At 42.8% G+C, this 20,688-nt stretch overlaps 1 protein-coding gene across 1 annotated transcript in view; it reads right to left on the reverse strand.

Moving 5' to 3' along the window:
• LOC139424540 (E3 ubiquitin-protein ligase NEURL1-like) overlaps positions 1 to 351 on the reverse strand; it is a 69,630-nt gene extending 69,279 nt beyond the window's left edge. Inside the window, exon 1 of the mRNA XM_071176478.1 lies at positions 77 to 351. Within this exon, the coding sequence (XP_071032579.1) occupies positions 77 to 110 (34 nt within the window). The 5' untranslated portion in view covers positions 111 to 351. The remainder of the gene's footprint in view (positions 1 to 76) is intronic.
• Between the last annotated feature and the right edge of the window lie 20,337 nt (positions 352 to 20,688).

Below are 20,688 nucleotides of genomic sequence, written 5' to 3' on the forward strand. Positions count from 1 at the left end.
AACGATAACCTACAGTGTGTACAGTATAAGCAATGGTGACGTGTTCCATGTGTATCTAAACGTTATTTTTCCTTACCGTACAAGGCATTTCGCGTTATCTGGCCTCCCATGACTACAATTCCAGTCGGCAGCCCTTATATCCCGGCTCTCAATATTCACACACTTGCGGTATTGATGCACATTCCAACGCCGACAACATGATTGGAGGCTACATCCAGAACGGTCGATTCTTTCTCCCGATTGGAATATAAACACAGTGCACTCCAGCTTCCCTAAGCACCAAGCAGAGCGGTAGTGAAGGCGGCTCCCCCATTCACTGTGCGCCCTCAGCGCCTTGAGCCCCACTCACACACAGACATTTACATAAAAGGTGGAGTCACGACAAAGCGTTATTAACGCGCTCGCTGCCAGTTTCCAACCATCATAAAGGATATGAGTAACATGGACACTTGGACAATTTCATTGTAGGCTTTACAGGGGAATAGAATAGAATGGAACATTGCATTGCCTTCCAGAGAGGATGTGTCTTGCAAATCATTTTAAAGAACTGTCAATATAAAATAAAATGTGCATAGTATACAATGGAGAGTGTGGACATAGGCAGACTATGTGAGAGCTATAGGCTATGCTGGAGCGCTAGTTCTATGGGCTTATCTCTCACAGTGTCCTCCCGTCTCTCTCATGAGTAAGCGCACTATGTTTGGGTCCAGAGTGGGGCAGAGGAACCAAGCGGTCACATTCTTTACCCTCAGCACTCTGCCTTTCACCTCAAATGAGTCCCTTCTGCTTCCTGGTGTGCCTCGGTGCCCCTCTGCCCCTGGCAGACAGCCTGGGTTACCCCTCAAGAGTCACGCCTCTGACTTAAGCTGTCATCACGTATCCACGGTGACATCGGAGCCCCTCCGCCTCGGAGTAGTTTACATTAGCCTCAAGGATGTTCGCTGCTTAGATATCTCTTAAGGGTGATAATGGCTTTGTGAATGACTAGGAGTGACAGATGTAAGTGATATTGGCAAAAAAGGGTGAATGAAAAGGCTTATGGGCCGAGTGTTTCTATCGGGGGTTAAATTGGGGTGGGTGGTGGTGGATCTTGGGAAGGCAACCAACGTGAAGAATAGTTGAACCGCATATAGGCCCACTATCTTGACCTTCTGCGTTGTACAATGAATGGAAAATTCCCCTCCAATCACTCATTCCCGATTCACACGTGCCACCACTATTATTATCGACTGAAAAAAAGAAGGACTAGCGAACAAACCATATAGAGCCTATTAAATGACTACTGTATTCTAATTCCCAATTCTATGGAGCCAACACTGTTCAAAATAAAACATTTCGATCTATGCTGGAGAATTCTATTCATTTTACCCAGTGAGACATGGCATTGTTGTGTGTGGGTGGTGTCATTAAGGTTCCATTTGGAGTATTCAGAGGAGAGTGATGAAAACAACTGGTTAGCTAAGCCCTTCTTGTTTGAGTTGAAAACATTACCATTGAATAATACTGACAATAATATTGACCATTTCCCCCTTTAACGATTCCGGCTACATAACCATAACAAACACTCGAGGCTGGATGGTGGCTTCAATCTAAACTAAATCAGGGCCGCAAACCGAAGGTTCGTTTTTTGTAGATCAGGCGGCATACTCACACATGGTGTGCACATTTTGAATATAAACATACATGCATCGAGTCCATTTCAATTGGTGGGATGAATTGGAGAGGAGTTTTCAATGGCCTAGATGCTCCCACACGACCACTGGGCCTAAATAAGTAAGAATGGGTGTGTGTGTGAGTGAATGAGGAAAACTGCTGTTGTCTGACACGGCTTACTTTCAAATGTTCGTCACGTCACCAATTGACCAAAGTCTACACCAGGTGGTAGTGCTAGTACCTAGGGTGATCATGCCAAGCTTGACCCCAACCAAGTTCCATGAGTGGACTCGGACGGACTTCCTGCCTGCTTTCCCCGAAGGCCATCATGTCTTCTTAAAGATCGATGCTAAATGTAGCCTAATTACAGTTCAACACCGGTTCAACACTTCCTTGAATTTCCTGACATTCATGAAGACACGCTCGGCGAAAACACTTCTGTCCCTTGTCTTCCTGTTTTTAAGAACAGACCTCCTCCATGCGTGCCATCTTAACCTTTTAAGCGATCCTCTTTGACCATGGCCCACAGTCCTATATCTGTTACATGACTAAGTCTGTAAAGTTGGGTTCTTTGTGAATCCAGGTGTAGATACTGTATCCTTACGTAACTCACTAAAATAAATAAAAGTGGTTTGGTTCTGGGATGTGGACCTACAGTAACACTCATCTGGCGACTGCATGGATCCCCCCCCCCCCCCCCCCCCCACACACACACACACAAACACACTCACTCCAACAGAAACACACTTTTATTTTAGTGTCTTTGGGAAAGCTTTACGCTCCTTATTGTCTTGACTCAAAGGGAAAGCCCTGACAGCCCTGGCTCGTTCCATTAGTAAGTACCCCAGCTGTCCTGGTCCGTCCTATCCCACAACATATTTTTGGGCTACGTCCTGTTTAGCCTCAGCAATGGTTGCCAAACACACACACACGCAAGCACGCACACACACACACACAGCGTTTAGGATTTACGACTACTCCATTGTGTGTTCTTTATCTGTGGTTGCACCAGACTACAGGCGGTGAGAATTGTATGTCCATAATAACGGGAATATGGGTTGGAAAAACTGTCTTCAGTACATCTGTCATTCTCAAATAAAATTAAAAGGAAGAAAGAATCATTAATAGGTCTTATCTTTTTGTTTAGTTTGATTCGTTTCTGCCTCTGTTTATTATCCAAAAGATATTGAGGTTGTGTCTCAGGTCAATGTGATTGACTGTGCCTAGTGATTTATTTCAAATGGATACTTCCTATGGGAAATTAGCCTTAGTGTAGACAAAGGTGCAAGCACAAACACGCGCGCACGCACATACACGCACACACACGCACACGACCAAAAGGGGAACATGAACAGTGTTAAGTTACACTGTATGCTAACAGAATGTCAGTTGATCATTAACTGTCTGCTTCCTAGTTATGCTACAAGAACAAACACGTTTTTTGGCTTCTGGCAGTTTGGTTGTTTGAAAATCAAATAACCCATGTATATTACCAGTGAAAAGATTTTAAAAAAAAGATATGAGGGGGATTTGTGGGAATTGATTGGCGACGTTTGACTAATTTCCAATACCAGTATCAGGCCTCATCACTATGTTAAGTAAGATTTGTAGATTTGACTGTATATCGATTTTTCTATTGTGTGTATGTCTGTTTATCCCATGTGTAACTCTGTGTTGTTGTTTTTGTCACCCTGCTTTGCATTTTCTTGGCCAGGTCACAGTTGTAAATGAGAACCTGTTCTCAACTGGCCTACCTGGTTAAATAAAGGTGAAAAAAAAAAAAATACAAAAATGAAGTATCTGATTCAGTTGATGATGCTATCTGGTATATTAACGAGGGGACATTAACCTTGTGGGAGGTATCTGTACCTTGATCAGTCGATCAGTCGATTCTCTTACCAGTCTGTACCAAATCGAGAACAGTTTGATAGATCAAGAACAGACGGCGCTTTATGATATCAAACTATAGCTGAAAAAACATCAACAGATCATTTTCATGGCACCCTGGAAACCAGTCGGACATGTTTCCAAGAAAATCGTAGCATTCGGCTGCAGCCTGGGTTATTATATTAGCATGATCCTGCCCTCCACTAACAGACACACATCTTCTCCCACCTCCTGACCTAAAAGTGTAACAAACATGAAATTGTGTCCGTATATAAACAGCAATCTCACCAAGACATATGAGGACACAAAGACTGTCCAATACAATACAACGACAAGGTAAGCTACACACACACACACACACACAGCCACCTATCCCTGAGTGCCTGGTGAAATGGAATACGTCAGCAGGTGCTTGAGGAGGGACATTGGACTGGGTCTCCTGCGGAACGTATTTTTTCAAATTCATTTGTAATTCATTTTTTTTATTTTATTCATAATACAAAAATCTACATCAAACATGTCTAACAAACCAAACACAGGTATTAAAAATGCTCAAACATACAAACAAATATATTCTGAGAATTGCCGTGTGACGCGTCTGGTGCAAACGTTAGCCCTTTTCAGAGCCAGCCTCCAGCGTCCCACCACTGGGTCATGTGCAACATATTACTGGGTTACACGACAACATCATATGATCTGAGAAAGAGGGGATGAGAGAAAGAGAGAAGAATGGAATGGGTATCAAATAAACATTGTATAGCTCTGTCACTATGTCCGGAACATTAACAGTTATTATATTGTAGCAAAACCATGTGGTAATAGGTAATATATTTTACAACATCATATGATCTGAGAGATACAGGTAACTGCCAAAATAAAGGAAACATCAACATGAAGTGTCTTAATAGGGCGTTGGGGCACCACGAGCCAGAACAGCTTCAATGCGCCTTGGCATAGATTCTACAAGTGTCTGGAACTCTGTTGGAGGGATGCAACACCATTCTTCCACAAGAAATTCCTTCATTTGGTGTTTTGCTGGTGGAAAACTCTGTCTCAGGTGCAGCTCTAGAATCTCCCATAAGTGTTCAATTGGGTTGAGATCTGGTGACACACACAAACACTAGGAGAAACGCATCCCAGTCGTTCGATTAGTTTGATATTGTAATGAAACAGCAGGGAGCAGGTCTCGAACCCTCGACCTTCTAGCCCGGGGTCCGGCGTGCTATCGATTGTACCGCAAAAGCATGCTCGTGCGGCAGAGTCGATTTCCTCGCTTATAAACCCAGGGTCGTTACAATATTTACGGACACGACCCAATTGTTTGTTCTTTATGTTCCATTACCATGCTCAGTAGCGATGTTCTTATCCCTTGCTTGCTGCTAGCTAGCCAGCCAACTCGCTATGGCTACACAGTCACAACCTCTGCAGCCAGAATAACAGCAACGTTTTTTCCGTTGCGTTTGTTTAAGCTGTTCATCCCACTTATACCACAGTTGACAAAGAAAACAATACTAAGCACACATTTACATGTAGAAAGAAATTCAGTCTCATGTTTTGGTTGCTAGAGATGCGACCCAGTCGATCGTTCTTCATGTTACGTTGCCATGCTCGCTGGTAACGTGCTTATCCCTTGCTTTCTAACTAGCCAAGTAGCTATGGCTAACAGTCACAATTCAGTTGCACACAACAATGAGCTGATAATGCTAGATTTCGCCTGGCATTGCTAGAAAACGTTGCCTTTTTTGTCAGGACACTCGTCAACACTGGCTGTTAAGTATGAGATTGCGTTGCATATCAAACACTAGGCTACAAGCTAGCTAAGTAGTTTAAAAACTATCAAACCTGCCAATACTGCATGACAACCGAATTCAAAAATATCAGTTGCTTAAAACAGCTGTCAAACTAGAAACATGTGGGAGGATTTGACAGCTTTAGCGACGGAAATGCATGTTCATCACTCATCACTTTAGGTCATCAGATGCTCCCAAAGAAATATGCTTCTGCAAAAACAAATCAATGCTACGTTTTTTACTTGTTGAACCTGCGTTTACAATGTATCTGATTTGAGTTTGTGTAGTTGTTGGTTTTAGCCTTCTGTAACTTTGTAGCAAGTACAGTCTGCACGTGTAGGCGCATATTGCGTAATGATTGCAAGGTGCCCCGGTATCTTTTCCAACTGTCCCGTTATCTGGTTTTAATGTCCATTCTAGAACGCCAATCAGAAACAAGTATTCAACAATGCTGTGGTACAAAATGGTAATAACTATGCACATCAGACTGTCTTCAAGGGGAAATCATACTATCCTTCTTGCATGATTTCTGTCTCGTACAGAAAATCAATGGGGTTCAAAGGTAATAGCACAATGTCTTAGGGTTCAATCAGTACAGTATGTGGTATATCCCCACCATAATACAACCAACCCTAAACCCTCGTCTTGTCAGTGTATATTACACCACTATCCAACATGCCCGAGAGGGCGAATGACTCCATGACATGTATTAGTGAAGGTGAACGTTTGAGCCGATTACGTGTCTTGTGTAACATAGTTGTCATCAGGACTGATGGAAGGGAAGTGGAGAGGTGATAATAAGATCTGTCAGTCTTCTTTAATATCTTGCTGAGTCGCCAGGCGGATTACTGTTAAGAAACGGGGTCCGGCAATTTAACAGAGAATGTCATTTCCATGTCTATGGGGCTACAGTGAAATATGTTGGTGTGGAGGGATACCTCAAAATATATTACGGAAACAGTACGCAGGTTTGAGTGGACGGAGAGACATCACTTGCTTCTCTGTATTATAGTACAGTACCTAAGGTTCAGTCATGTGTGATGGAGCGTTTTCAAACGTATTTAAGTAACTTTAATCGAACCAACTGAATTACGGAAATTATGATTGACACATATTAGTATCAAAACAGGTTAACTGTTGCAGGAACATCATTTTGTAGAGACTAAAACCACAAAGGCCGACATCGTCCTCTTTCCTTTACCCACTAGGCCTACACTAGATACATGTGGCTGTAATTCCTCACCAAATACACCAAGACAGCTTTAAATTGCAGTTCCGATCATAATAGAGTGTTTATTGTTCATTACAATAGTGTAATGCAGAACAGCTGTTCCAACCAGGAAGCATATTTTCGTACTTTTGCTTGAATTAACTACATTTTCCATTAATCAGTGACCGTGCTGAATTAGCGGTTTTCAAATCCCCCGTTAGTTGAATCAGCGTACCTGTGTGTGTGTGTGGGGGTTAACTTTGGCTGGCGGATGGCGATGTGAGTTGGCCCTCTGTGTGATTGTGACTGCACCTCCCCATTTGGCCTCTCCTTCTTCCTCCTCCTCCTCCTCCTCTCTTTTATCACTCTATCTATCTCTGTCACTAATCTCACCCCTGGTTTGATCCCCTCTTTCATCTATACTTCGGATCATCATTGAAACCGATTTGATCTGAGCCCAGATCAACAGAAAGGGAAACGGTGTGACTGCCTTGTGAGAGCCAATAGTGACATTTGTCCCATAGAGAGGATTGCCTTGGATGCAGCAACAGCATTCACTCGCTGTTTCTAATACAACAGCTTTTTTAATTAGGCCCTGGAAAGGCCACCAATAGATTTTTCAAGGGCCCCATCTGGCCCAGGTCCCCAATGGGAAAAAGAAACAGTAGCAAGAGACAGAGTGGCAGATCGGGGCATTTCTTCAGGGTATGGTTCTATTCCCAGTGCACTAATTGGAGGAGCTGATGTATGTATCAGTTTTTCTCTGCTGGATGCACACAAACACACAGGGACACATCTCATCTCGTCTGTCTGTCTGTCTGTCTGTCTGTCTGTCTGCCTGCCTGTCTGCCTGCCTGTCTGCCTGACTGCGGGAAGGAGGGAAGGATGTGAGAGAAAGAGAGAAGGAGTCACCGTAAATGAGTGGTAGCGGCCTCTAACTTAGTGGCAGAGAAGACGGTCTCAAAGTATCATGAGGACTTGGGGGTGATTCAGGAGGGTACTCCCATGTCCTGTTGTCCGGTTTGATCTGAATCAGTCACTTTTTCAAGGACAAAATCAGATTAAATGTGTGTGTGTTGGTGTGTGGCTGAGTGTGTGTGTATGTGTGTGCGTGTGGATTCTACAGATTAAAAGACAACCTTTCTGTACACTCCACAGTTGAGCCAGAGTGAGTATCTGGGAACTGTAGGATTCAACTGAACCTGACTGCATTTCTACTTTCCCCTAAAATGATCCCTCTCAGCAGGAGAGGGTTAGAAGGGGGCTTGTTCTGTCATAAAAGTGGCGTAATCTAGAAATGCAACCGTCACAGTGTGTGCGTGTGTCTGTGCGTGTGGATTACATCAAAGCTGACTTTAATCGCCCTGGGATAGGGCGATCAGAGGGATAACAGGGTCGCAGCAGACCAGTCACTACAGTCAGACACTTCCCACTGCAATAGAGAACCATGGGAAAAGTCCCATATAGGAAGCTAATAAGGAAGAATGAACGGGCCAGATAGGACCTGTACGACACAGAATACCGTAGCTATTAGGGACCTCAGGTTCAGTCTGCAACGGGGGCCTCTTTAGGGGTTGGGATGGGGAGGGGGGGGGGTGATATTGTTCTCTAGGGGTAAAGGACGTTAGGGCTTACTTATCTCTATTTCTATCTCTCGCTCTCTTTCTCTTCCGCTCTCTCTTTTACCACTGAGCACCGTGCTGTAGTTTGTTTCTGATAATCTGCTGTGGCCCATGTGAGCAGTGGATTACATATTTATTCAGGGAGTTTTCATCCCGGCTCTACTGCCATCTGTCACCCACAGCACGGCCATGGGAGAGTTACAGGAGGGTTACAGTAGTGTGTGTGTGTGTGTGTGTGTGTATGTGTGTGTGTGTGTGTGAGAGAGAGAGAGAGAGAGAGAGAGAGAGAGAGAGAGAGAGAGAGAGAGAGAGAGAGAGAGAGAGAGAGGGGTATTTAGCATGCCTGCCAGGCTTAAAGAGTCTTATGTTGACACAGGGGTGTTTCACTGCTAGAAAGAAGATCTGGATAGATCAGTTGAGTTGGATATTTTACAAATCAATTCATTACATTTATATTCTTTTCACCTTTCAACAAACATTTTTGCTATAGAGACTCAACGATTAGAGCTGACTGTTTCGTATCATTTGACCAGCATCAAGTGATTGGCCAAGTGTTGACGTATCCATACAACTACGTTGTCTGTTTACATACTAGTGTTTATTTCATTTCTATTTTGACCGTAGACTAACTCTATGACTGTGTTTGTGTGTGACAGCTCTCGGTCTTCCCACGCATTGGCCTACTCTCCCCTAAGGCTGGGGATATGTGGAAGTGAAAGAGAGAGGAGATCGAAAGAGAGAGAGTCTGAGCGAGAGAGTCCGAGAGAGAGAAAGAGAGAGGAGATAGACAGAGAGAGAGAGAGTGTCTGAGTGAGAGAGTCCGAGAGAGAGAGAGATTTTAGACTCACACACACAGGGGACTGTATGTTTTTGACCACAACACTGCCATCCACCCCCAAGGCAAGACTGCCTCTCTGGTTGTTGGTAAGCAACTGACAACCTGCAAGTCTTTCTGTTTTTAGCTTTGATGTAGCCTTACAGGAGTTCACATAAACACACACACACACACACACACACACTACCCCCTTGTAAGGTGCCTCTGCAGACTGATCAAGCGAACGAATCACACAAGAACAAGAAATGCAGCTTATGTCCTACACTGAACCCATCTACCCCATAGTGTTACTGAATAACAAAACACATCATTAAAATCATGCCGTCAATTGTTTCAATGTTCTTTCCTGTAAGCCAAACAAACTTGTGGTCTGGGTAAAATACATGTTATGACTAATATGGCGTCATGCTGTTCTCAGCTGCATGACCTGTTCTGGCTACATTGTGCAGAGCCTGGTCTATGACACACGGCATGTGTTTGATCATTGAGCGATTTATGCAATGCCTGAATACATGTGGATGAATAAATGAATAATGCATTCTATTCATACAGAGAGAGTGAGTGAGACGAGAGAGTGAGAGAGAGAGGGGGAGGGAAAAAGAGAGAGAGGAGGGAGAGACAGACAGAGAGAGAGAGAGAGAGACAGAGAGAGAGAGAGAGAGAGAGAGAGAGAGGGGGAGGGGGGGAGGGGGAGGGAAAAAGAGAGAGAGGAGGGAGAGACAGAGAGACAGACAGACAGAGAGAGAGAGAGAGGAGAGAGAGAGAGATAGAAACACAGAAATAAATCATACACATATTCATATCCATAAGAGAGACAGAAGCGATGGTCAAGAGGGAGGTTTGTGGATGATCAGTCAATAGCAGGACAAGTCCCAACTCCATCTCTTTGATTTGTTTGACTACACCATGGTCGCTCAGTTTGTTAAATATCCTCACGGATCTCACGTCTCTTTGGTTTGATCAAACTCCTTAACAAAAAGATATACACAGTCCTTTCTATCGAGCTGTTTTCCCTACCTAGCTCCTGCAAAGAATAACCACATTCACTTTCCTATCAAACTCCATGCCAATTTCGCCAGGTGCAAATTCTTTAATCATCAATTTTGGCTCCTGAGTGGCGCAGCGGTTTAAGGCACTGCACCTCACCTAGTGGATAAAAGGACAACTAGGCACATCTAAAGAAAAATCTTCGTTGGGGGATAAGGTGGCAGGCTTTGGCGCAGGCATTTACGTTACCAGTCAAAAGCTTGGACACACGTAGTCATTCAAGGGTTTTTCTTTATTTGTACTATTTTCTACATTGTAGAATAATAGTGAAGACATCAAAGCTATGAAAGAACGCATATGGAATCATGTAGTAACCAAAAAAGTGTTAAACAAATAAAAAGATAGTTTTGATTTGAGATTCTTTAAAAGTCGCCACCCTTTTACCTTGATAGAAAAAAGGGAAAAATAAAGAAAAACTCTTGAATGAGTAGGTGTGTCCAAATTTTGGACTGGCACTGTACATTACAGTTACCTGATAAAACTGCACGTCATTTAATATTATTAAGACAGACACCCACCGTAAAGCAAGGCATGCACTTCAGTTTCATAGTTACAGAAAGTACAACCGGGACACCTTTATCTAGGGGACTACTTTGCGTATCGACCAGTCTCTATAGAGAAAGGGGCCACGACACATCTACATTCAGTAAAAGAGCTTCCATATGGCTTGGGTAAAATAACATGTTCACAGGGTTCCGTCCCAAAAGTGCATTTAAAAAGGCAGCGGGTTTGTTACGTTCAGGCTTGTTCATCAGTTGGCACCGCTTTAGTTCATTTGCTCTTTAAAAGTGCTGATTCAGAAGCATTGCGGTCATTTCTAGAAGACACTCTATTTGTGTCAGTGAGTCACATGGACGGAGTTTTAAAAAAAGGGCTTTGACATATAGAACGTTTATTTGCCGTTGCGACATCACAAGCCCATAACAATAGATGTTTACGTAGACATTCATTTGGAATGCTGCAAAATCTCTGCCTCCTTTTTTTTTTACAAAGACATAGACACTTCGTGATGGAATAGAGTTCTCCAGCCCAAATCGCCTTGAATCGCAGCATTTAGTATTTACCCACAACAAGGTCAAATCTGCACGCATGGTTAAAAACAGCATTAAAACCAGTACAGTAACATTTCTGTGCCCCCATACTGCTGCATTATAATTCATAATAGCTAGCACCAAACAGTTTATTGAAACATTAAAAAAAAGGTAGCCCACCCAAGTATTTACACTTTGCAATAATGTGACCGAGGGAACCATTCACATGGTTAGTGTTAACAGACACATTGTAATCCACAAATTCATTAATAATCAACCCCAAATACTTGTCCTCACTGACAACATCTAGTATGACAGAGCCACGGGGGGACAAACTAAAAAGTGTACTAGGTCCTGCTGACGAAATACATGCTGTCTCTGTTGCACCTACTGTTGCACTTTGCGGGACTATAGACGGCAGTCTGTTATTATGGCCTCTGGTCTGCATAAGGCCCAGAGTTGTTCTTGGTCAGGTCACATGGTCAGGGATACTCATTGCCTTGCTCATGGGTTATGTCCTCAGAGGGTTGGAATGTTTTCAGTGAGGCGTGATGTCAAGCGTGTGTAAAACCACATTTCAAACCAATAAGAGACATACAGATGTAAGATCTTAATTTGAGCTAGTTGGCTACAGCAGGAAAAAAATCCTCCAGCAACAGGAAATGACAATTATGTAGCTTATAATTAATGGATTTGTTTTTGTAAGGCTTGATACATTTTGCGTTAGGGCAGATCAAGTCTGACATTTTGACGTGGAAATTACAAACTTTAGAAGCCTTTTAAACCCTTGGACACACTACAAGTTTGCATTTCCTGCCGTGCAGGAAAATTTGAATCAATAAATGAGTGATCAAATTAAGATCCTACATCTGTATTGCATGTTTAGCTAATTACATCATGTCAGCTTACTTGTCATGTTGTTGCTCCTTTCTCTCTGCTTCCATTTATTAATAATAATCCTCCTCAGAACTATAATTCATCCCATTTCTCTTTATCTTGTTAATAATAATGTGATTTTGGAAATATACATGTTTTGTGAAAAATGTTAGTATCAGGTTACTTTAGGACAAGCAAACAGTTACTCTCAGTCAATAGTTCCTCTTTCCAGAGCTGTCCACAAAAATGTCACATGTCCAGTTTTATTTCATAATTCACAGATAACCAAACTGGAAATTGCGCAGATTAAACGCTTACATTTCAAACACAACACAGGCCATTCAGGGGATGACAAAACACCAGGCAAATCCAAAAATGAGTTCCCCCGAAAACTCACTCAAATCATTTGATGCAACAGCAACGACACTTGAATGAAAAGACAGAAAGGGCAGTCACATGGGGAGATGCAGAGAGTGCATTGGCAAGGAGTTAGTCTAGTGTAGTGATTCAATCTGTCTGGGCTGTAGCGTGTCGTCATGCATGTAAACACCCCTTTTTCAGGACCATGTCTTTCAAAGATCATTCGGAAAAAAATCCAAATAACTTCACAGATCTTCGTTGTAAAAGGTTTAAACACTGTTTCCCATGCTTGTTCAATGAACCATAAACAATCAATGAACATGCACCTGTGGAACGGTCGTTAAGACACTAACAGCTTACAGACGGTAGGCAATTAAGGTCACTGTTATAAAAACGTTGGACACTAAAGAGGCCTTTCTACTGAGTCTGTAAAACACCAAAAGAAAGATGCCCAGAGTCCCTGCTCATCCGCATGAATGAGGACTGCAGATGTGGCCAGGGAAATAAATTGCAATGTCCGTACTGTGAGACGCCTAAGAAAGGCGCTACAGGGAGACAGGACAGACAGCTGTTCGTCCTCGCGGTGGCAGACCACAAGTAACAACACCTGCACAGGATCGGTACATCCGAACATCACACCTGCGGGACAGGTACAGGATGGCAACAACTGCCCGAGTTACACCAGGAACACACAATCCCTCCATCAGTGCTCAGACTGTCCGCAATAGGCTGAGAGAGGCTGGACTGAGGGCTTGTAAGGCCTGTGGTAAGGCAGGTCCTCACCAGACATCACCGGCAACAACGTCTCCTATGGGTACCAACCCACCGTCGCTGGACCAGACAGGACTGGCAAAAAGTGCTCTTCACTGGCGAGTAGTGGTTTTGTCTCACCAGGGGTGATGGTCGGATTCGTGTTTATCGTCAAAGGAATGAGCGTTACACTGAGGCCTGTACTCTGGAACGGGATCAATTTGGAAGTGGAGGGTCCATCATGGTCTCGGGCAGTGTGTAACAGCATCATCGGACTGAGCTTGATGTCATTGCAGGCTGTGCGTTACAGGGAAGACATCCTCCTCCCTTATGTGGTAACCTTCCTGCAGGCTCATCCTGACATGACCCTCCAGCATGACAATGCCACCAGCCATACTGCTCATTCTGTGTGTGATTTCCTGCAAGACAGGAATGTCAGTGTTCTGCCATGGCCAGCGAAGAGCCCGGATCTCAATCCCATTGAGCACGTCTGGGTCCTGTTGGATCAGAGGGTGAGGGCTTGGGCCATTCCCCCCAAAAACGTCCGGGAACTTGCAGGTGCCTTGGTGGAAGAGTGGGGTAATATCCCACAGCAAGAACTGGCAGATCTGGTGCAGTCCATGAGGAGGAGATGCACTGCAGTACTTAATGCAGCTGGTGGCCACACCAGATACTGACTGTTACTTTTGATTTTGACCCCCCCTTTGTTCAGCGACACATTATTCCATTTCTGTTAGTCACATATCTGTGGAACTTGTTCAGTTTGTGTCTCAGTTGTTGAATCTTGTTATGTTCATACAAATATTTACACATGTTAAGTTTGCTGAAAAGAAACGCAGTTGACAGTGAGAGGACGTTTCTTTTTTCGCTGAGTATATGTCATGATAATAATCAAAGAGTTTGCTGCTGTACCATATGGAAACTGGCTATAGTAGTATAGTACTGTAGAAATGTTGAAAGAGTATCTGAAAGATTTGTAAAATGTCAACTTTGTATCCAGAATAAAATAATGTCCAAGGAAGTACGGTATTCATATGTGATCAAGAGGGACTTCCCTAACTGTCAGCCAGAGCTTTGTGGCAGCAGTCCCACAAAATATCACCACTGCACCTGACTATGAGAAACCCACACAGGAATCCATGTGTTACTCAGCACTCCATACAGATTCCATTCTGACTTTGCAACTGGCCCTTTCAGATATTGGATTGTTACTGTACACTGTATGCCCTTGTTCTTGCAATTCAGTCAGGCACTTCCTCTAACACTACGTAATACCTTCATAATACTTTCTGGATTTTTCCCATCAAGCAATTCAAAATACACTACATGACCTAAAGTATGTGGGCACCTGCTTGTCGGAAATCTCATTCCAAAATCATGGGCATTAATATGGAATTGGTCCCTCCCCCCTTTGCTGCTATAACAGCCTCTACTCTTCTGGGATGGCTTTCCACTAGATGTTGGAACATTGTTACGGGGACTTGCTTCCATTCAGCCGCAAGAGCAATGCTGAGGTCGGGCACTGATGTTGTGCTATCAGCACTGCCTCAAAGTCGACGTTCCAATTCATCCCAAAGGTGTTCGATGGGGTTGAGGTCAGGGCTCTGTGCAGGCCAGTCAAGTTCTAGGCCAGTCAATTTCTTCCACACCAATCTTGACAAACCATTTCTGTATAGACCTCGCTTTGTGCACAGGGGCATTGCCATGCTGAAACAGGAAAGGGCCTTTCTCAAACGGTTTCCTCAAAGTTGGAAGCAGAGATTAGTCTAGAATGCCATTGAATGCTGAAGCGTTAACATTTCCATTCACTGGAATTAAGAGGCCTAGCCCAAACCATGAGAAACAGCCCCGACCATTATTCCTCGTCCACCAAACTTTACAGTTGGCACTATGCATTTGGGCATGTAGTGTTCTCCTGGGATCCGCCAAACTCAGATTTGTCTGTCAGATGGTGATGCGTGATTCATCACTCCACATAAAGCGTTTCCCTGCTCCAGAATCCAATGGCAGCGAGCTTTACACCACTCCAGCTGACTCCAGCCGACAAGCCTAAGCTGCACTTAGACTTGTGTGTGGCTTCTCCAAGGAAACCCATTTCATGAAGCTCCAGACGAACAGTTGACGTTGCTTCCAGAGGCAGTTTGGAACTCGGTAGTGAGAGTTGCAACCGAGGACAGGCAATTTTTACGCGCTACGCGATTCAGCGTCTTGTTCTGTGAGCTTGTGTGGCCTACCACTTTGCGGCTGAGCCGTTGTTACTCCTACATGTTTCCCCTTCACAATAACAGCACTTACAGTTGACCGAGGCAGCTCTAGCAGGGCAGAAATTTTATGAACAGACTTGTTGGAAAGGTGGCATCCAATGACGGTGCCACATTGAAAGTCACTGAGCTCTCCAGTAAGGCCATTCTATTGTCAATGTTTGTCTATGGAGATTGCATGGCGGTGTGCTCAATTGTATATACCGGTCAGCAACAGGTGTGGCTGAAATAGCCAAATCCACGAATTTGAAGGGGTGTCCACATACTTTTGTATATATAGTGTACATTACATCAAGTATTGTATTGTCGATGCCAATGTTACCAATGAACAAGGCATGAACCATTGCCATGAACCCTATGGTGTTACATTGTACAGATGTAGAATCTTCATTTGATCACTCTTTTGCTGATGAGAATTTCCCTGCACAGCAAGAAATGCAAACTTGTAGTGTAGTCAAGGTTTTAAAAGCCTTCTAAAGTTTGTCATTTCCACTTTAAAATGCCAGACTTGATTTGCCCTAACATAAAATGTATCAACCCCTACAAATGTTTTTCCGTGAATTATAATCCATACAATAATTATAATTTCCTATTGCTGCAGGATTATTTTCCTGCTGTAGCAAACTGGCTCAAATCAAGATCCTATATCTGTACGTGGACCTAAAGCTGTTTGTCTCATATTACTATACCATCTGCTTCTGTCAGTTTAAACAGTTTAACAGCCAAAGTTCCCACTTTTACAACCCATTGTAAATACACCTGTGTACTCAGATAACAGTCACAAGGCTGCCAATTGCTGTAGCACTATCTAGCACTATAATTCAGCTAGAGTCATACAAGCGGAGGGAGGAAGAGAGGACGGTAGTGTCCATAGTGCCACCGAGAGGAACTGAAGTCATTATAGATAACCTGACTTCAACAGTCCCTATTACCTTTAATGATATGAAGCCATATGTCAGTGTACTCGTGACCGATAACTAATACATCAACAGAGGTTAAACGTCACTATTTTTTGGCATATTCTAATGAGACCGTGTTGAAGCAGAAATAAGAAATGATTTTCGGGTTAAACCATAGTGCAGCTAGAAGGTGTATAGAGAGCACTGATGTGTAATCAAGGCCTGACTTTGACACCAAAGATTTGAATGGAAAGTTACGGGCTATGGTCAGATGTCTTGGTTGGTCCCTCGGCGTCACTGATCGCATATCTTTGTAGCAGCATCATTGTTAGGCTAAACATGTCCTCTTGCTTAACGCTGATGTAAATGCTATTTACAGGTCGCTGGTTGTGTGTAGGTCATTGTGGTCGTGGTCATTTTGGGGTTTTGGGGTTAAGTCAATAACATAGCTCTCCACTTGACCTTGCAGTTTATTGCAGTCACTTTGGTACAATTTCCACACGTGTGCGGTAGCTAAGTCTTAGTATGAACGCACAATACAACGTTTTGAATATGAGACTTTCAGTGTGGAGTTCTGGAAATCAACCACAGACTTCTGAAAATAGCACCAAAGCGATTGAAGAAAACTGTAATGCCCAGCAAAGTGTTTGAAATGAAGAACAATCACAGTAAGTACATTTAGACATTGAAATGTAATGGATAATAATTTAAATGTAATCGTTAATAATTGAAATGTAATGGATAATAATTGAAATGTAATCGTTAATAATTGAAATGTAATGGATAATAATTTAAATGTAATCGTTAATAATTGAAATGTAATGGATAATAATTGAAATGCAATCGTTAATAATTGAAATGTAATCGTTAATAAGTGAAATGTAATGGCTAATCACATTTATTTATAAACTTCTTACATCGGCTGATATCTCAAAGTGCTGTACAGAAACCCAGCCTAAAACCCTAAACAGCAAGCAATGCAGGTGTAGAAGCACAGTGGCTACGAAAAACTCCCTAGAAAGGCCAAAACCTAGGAAGAAACCTATAGAGGAACCAGGCTATGTGGGGTGGCCAGTCCTCTTCTGGCTGTGCCAGGTGGAGATTATAACAGAACATGGCCAAGATGTTCAAATGTTCATAGATGACCAGCAGGGTCAAATAATTATAATCACAGTGGTTGTCGAGGGTGCAACAGGTCAGCACCCCAGGTGTAAATGTCAGTTGGCTAATAATAATTTAAATGCAATGGTTGAAATATAGTTTTAATGTGGTTTACATAATGGCCTTAGATGACATATGAATATAAATATATCATGTTTAATTAGTGGTTTGTTTGTCGATAGCATTTCCAGGCTCTTTTAACCCCACTTAGCTGTTAATAGGTCTGTGTCTCACCGATTGCTCAAGGCACAGTAATCATAAACAAGAACGTTCTATTAAATGAGTACTCTCCAATGACTAGAAAGGTTATCTTCTGATTAATTCATGAATAAAATGGAACTTGACCAAGTATGCCCTGAGTCTACAGACATGACAATGAACACTTGAGTAGAACAGCATGCACTGTGTGTGTGTGTGTGTGTGTGTGTGTGTGTGTGTGTGTGTGTGTGTGTGTGTGTGTGTGTGTGTGTGTGTGTGTACAGTAACAGCCATGCCCCTCCAGTGCCCCAGCAGCAGTAATGAAAGGGCGATGGTATACTCTCGTTCAGACAGGAGCTGCCTACCCACCGTTCATTCTCTCTGGTATCACTAAACAGCCTTGGATACAACTCAATGGAAAGCACTATGACAGAGGAGTACAGCAGCAATTTAAAGGTCAACATAAACCTAATTGACCCTATAGTGTATATATACAGTATATGAGTGTAAAATAGCATATGAACTATACGCATATGGAGGGGTTCGAAGTATCGGCTTTGCTAGTGGTGTTGACTGCCGCTGTCCTACTGGTGTCACCTGTTTATCCTACTGAACAACTGGACCTCACCGAACACCTGCTCAGCTTAATGGAGTAGAAAGCTCTTTCAGCAACCTGCCTTCAGCTATTAAGTGAAATGAATATGCCTACATATTTTACTCATCCTGACTGGCACTACTCTCTAATGCTTTCCCAATCCACCTAAATGTGTCTAATGAATATCTCCTAGCTCTGAGATAGTATTACTTATTAAGACATGAATCATTATATCCAGAACAGACATGACTTTTTCCCACGATAAAAACATTATTCTCCTTCCAATTGGCACCCTATTCCCTATGTGGTGCACTACTTTTGACCAGAGTTCTATGGGCTCTGTTGAAAAGTAATACAGCATAAAGGGAATAGGGTGCCATTTGGGATGCAAGCAGGGAGAAGTGGACTGGAAGTAAAGTGTTGTTTCCCCAGAGGGATCAGTCTACAACTTGTTCTATGGTCCAGAATACATTTGCATGTTATTTTTCAGCCTCTGAGTCTGTGTGTGTGTGTGTGTGTGTGTGTGTGTGTGTGTGTGTGTGTGTGTGTGTGTGTGTGTGTGTGTGTGTGTGTGTGTGTTTCCTAATACCTGACCTGTCCAAGCTGCTGTGTGTGTGTGTGTGTTTCAACAAAGACAGATAGTCTCCCCGAGGAAGTCACTCCTCTACTCCCTGTCACAGTTCCTTCCTGCCACACTTTCACACATTCCTAGAGTGTTCTCTGCTATTCCCAGAGGCTCTGAGCCTGAGGTGAAGAGAGCATGGTCAACCTCGGGGGTCTGTTAGCTTAGAGACATCTGTCTGGGTACATCCACCTACCCAGGGTCGCCGCCAGAATGAATCAGTTGGACGGGCATTTGTTTTCCATAGGGGGGATATTTTTCACGGGACCTCATAGGTGTGCATGTACTTGTGCGTGAACACATTTTTTTTATGGGTGTTATTAAGACTACAGGCGGCGATACCAAATTTGACAAATGTTCTGCAATTGTATGTAGTAATGACTTACAGTATGTTCACTACTTAGTCAATTGATTAGATGATTTAATCAATGTAAACAAATTAAATGAATTGATACAGTAGTTCACCTCTCTCTTTTCTTTTATTCTGCAATAGAGTATATTGTAACCATGTGTTCAAGCTAATCAAATCAACATTTATTTATGATACAGCGTAGTGTGCGCTCAAAATGCAATGAAAGTCCCACTCGCAAATAAAGCTCTCCTCACAAATAGTGCAATGATATTAAGCCCAAATGTATTTACATTAGGCTATAGAGTAGACATAGCTATACCATGTAGTCATAGGCCTATACTGCAAATTATAGTTTTTTTCCCTGAACTTGTATTTATTTAACCAGGCAATTTAGTTAAGAACAAATTATTATTTACAATGGCGGCCTACCCCGGTCAAACCCGGATGACCCTGGGCCAATTATGCACCGCCTTATGGGACTCACAAATCACAGCTGGTTGTGATACAGTCTGGAATTAAACCAGGGTCTGTAGTGACACCTCGAGCACTGAGATGCAGTGCCTTAGACCGCTGCGCATGGCAGAGCTAACATTCAGCTATCCTTCAGCACCGTAAACTGGTTCAACTTCTTTATTGTGCGCTCCTGGCGCTGTCCTTTTAGAGCCACGAAGGGGCGCTCCAATCGTTTAAAATAACAATCAGCAAAATCTGTTGCCTACGACTAATAGACCTATTCATCACTTATTATTATTATTATTAATTATGACAAATAGAAGATTCTCACTTCTCACAATGAGGCTCGTTGAGTAAAATTAGATCAAAGCTGAATCAATGTCTCTCAAGATCACATAAAGATTAATCTTGGTGACCTAGAAGGAAAATTATTTTGTCATTTCCTGTTTTACTTCTGGGAGAATGCCATTAACAATTGTGATTACCTTTGTGCACAGGAAGGAAGCGAAGTTTCCTCCCTTACAAACGGAAACTCCCTTCCGCTAATTTCACCCGTGTTTATCATGGCCAAATAGCTATAGAGTTTTACGATATAGGCAATTTTGACTTTGTGGCTGTGGAATCTAGTAGGAAAAACTTGATCATCCGCACACGGGTTTCAAAATCATCACTCCAGTGAAAGCACCGCCTTTGCCCAATCCTGATTTGTCCAAATAATCCACGACGAAAACTTCAAACCAGGAACTACTGCTGCTGGTAATCTCCTTGAGCCTTGACAGATTCTTACCGTTTCATGTCCTCGAGAATCTGTCCATGAGAGATTACGTCACGAGTAATTAGTATTTTACGTAACAGAACAGAATATAATAGCATAGCATAGTAGACCTATAACGTTACTGCTACAACAAAAACGCCTCCTAATGAGAAAGAGATTTTAGGATGGTTATCTGAAGATGAATGGTAAAAAAAGAAAACTCTACAGAGTGCACCACTAGGGAGAATGTAGGCCTAAACTTTGAAATAAAATAAATGTTCTCATAGTTTGTTAACACCATCTGCTCTAATTTGCTCACAAAAAAGTAATTG

The sequence above is a fragment of the Oncorhynchus clarkii genome, chromosome 13 (assembly GCF_045791955.1).
Source record: "Oncorhynchus clarkii lewisi isolate Uvic-CL-2024 chromosome 13, UVic_Ocla_1.0, whole genome shotgun sequence".
Classification (NCBI taxonomy): domain Eukaryota; kingdom Metazoa; phylum Chordata; class Actinopteri; order Salmoniformes; family Salmonidae; genus Oncorhynchus; species Oncorhynchus clarkii.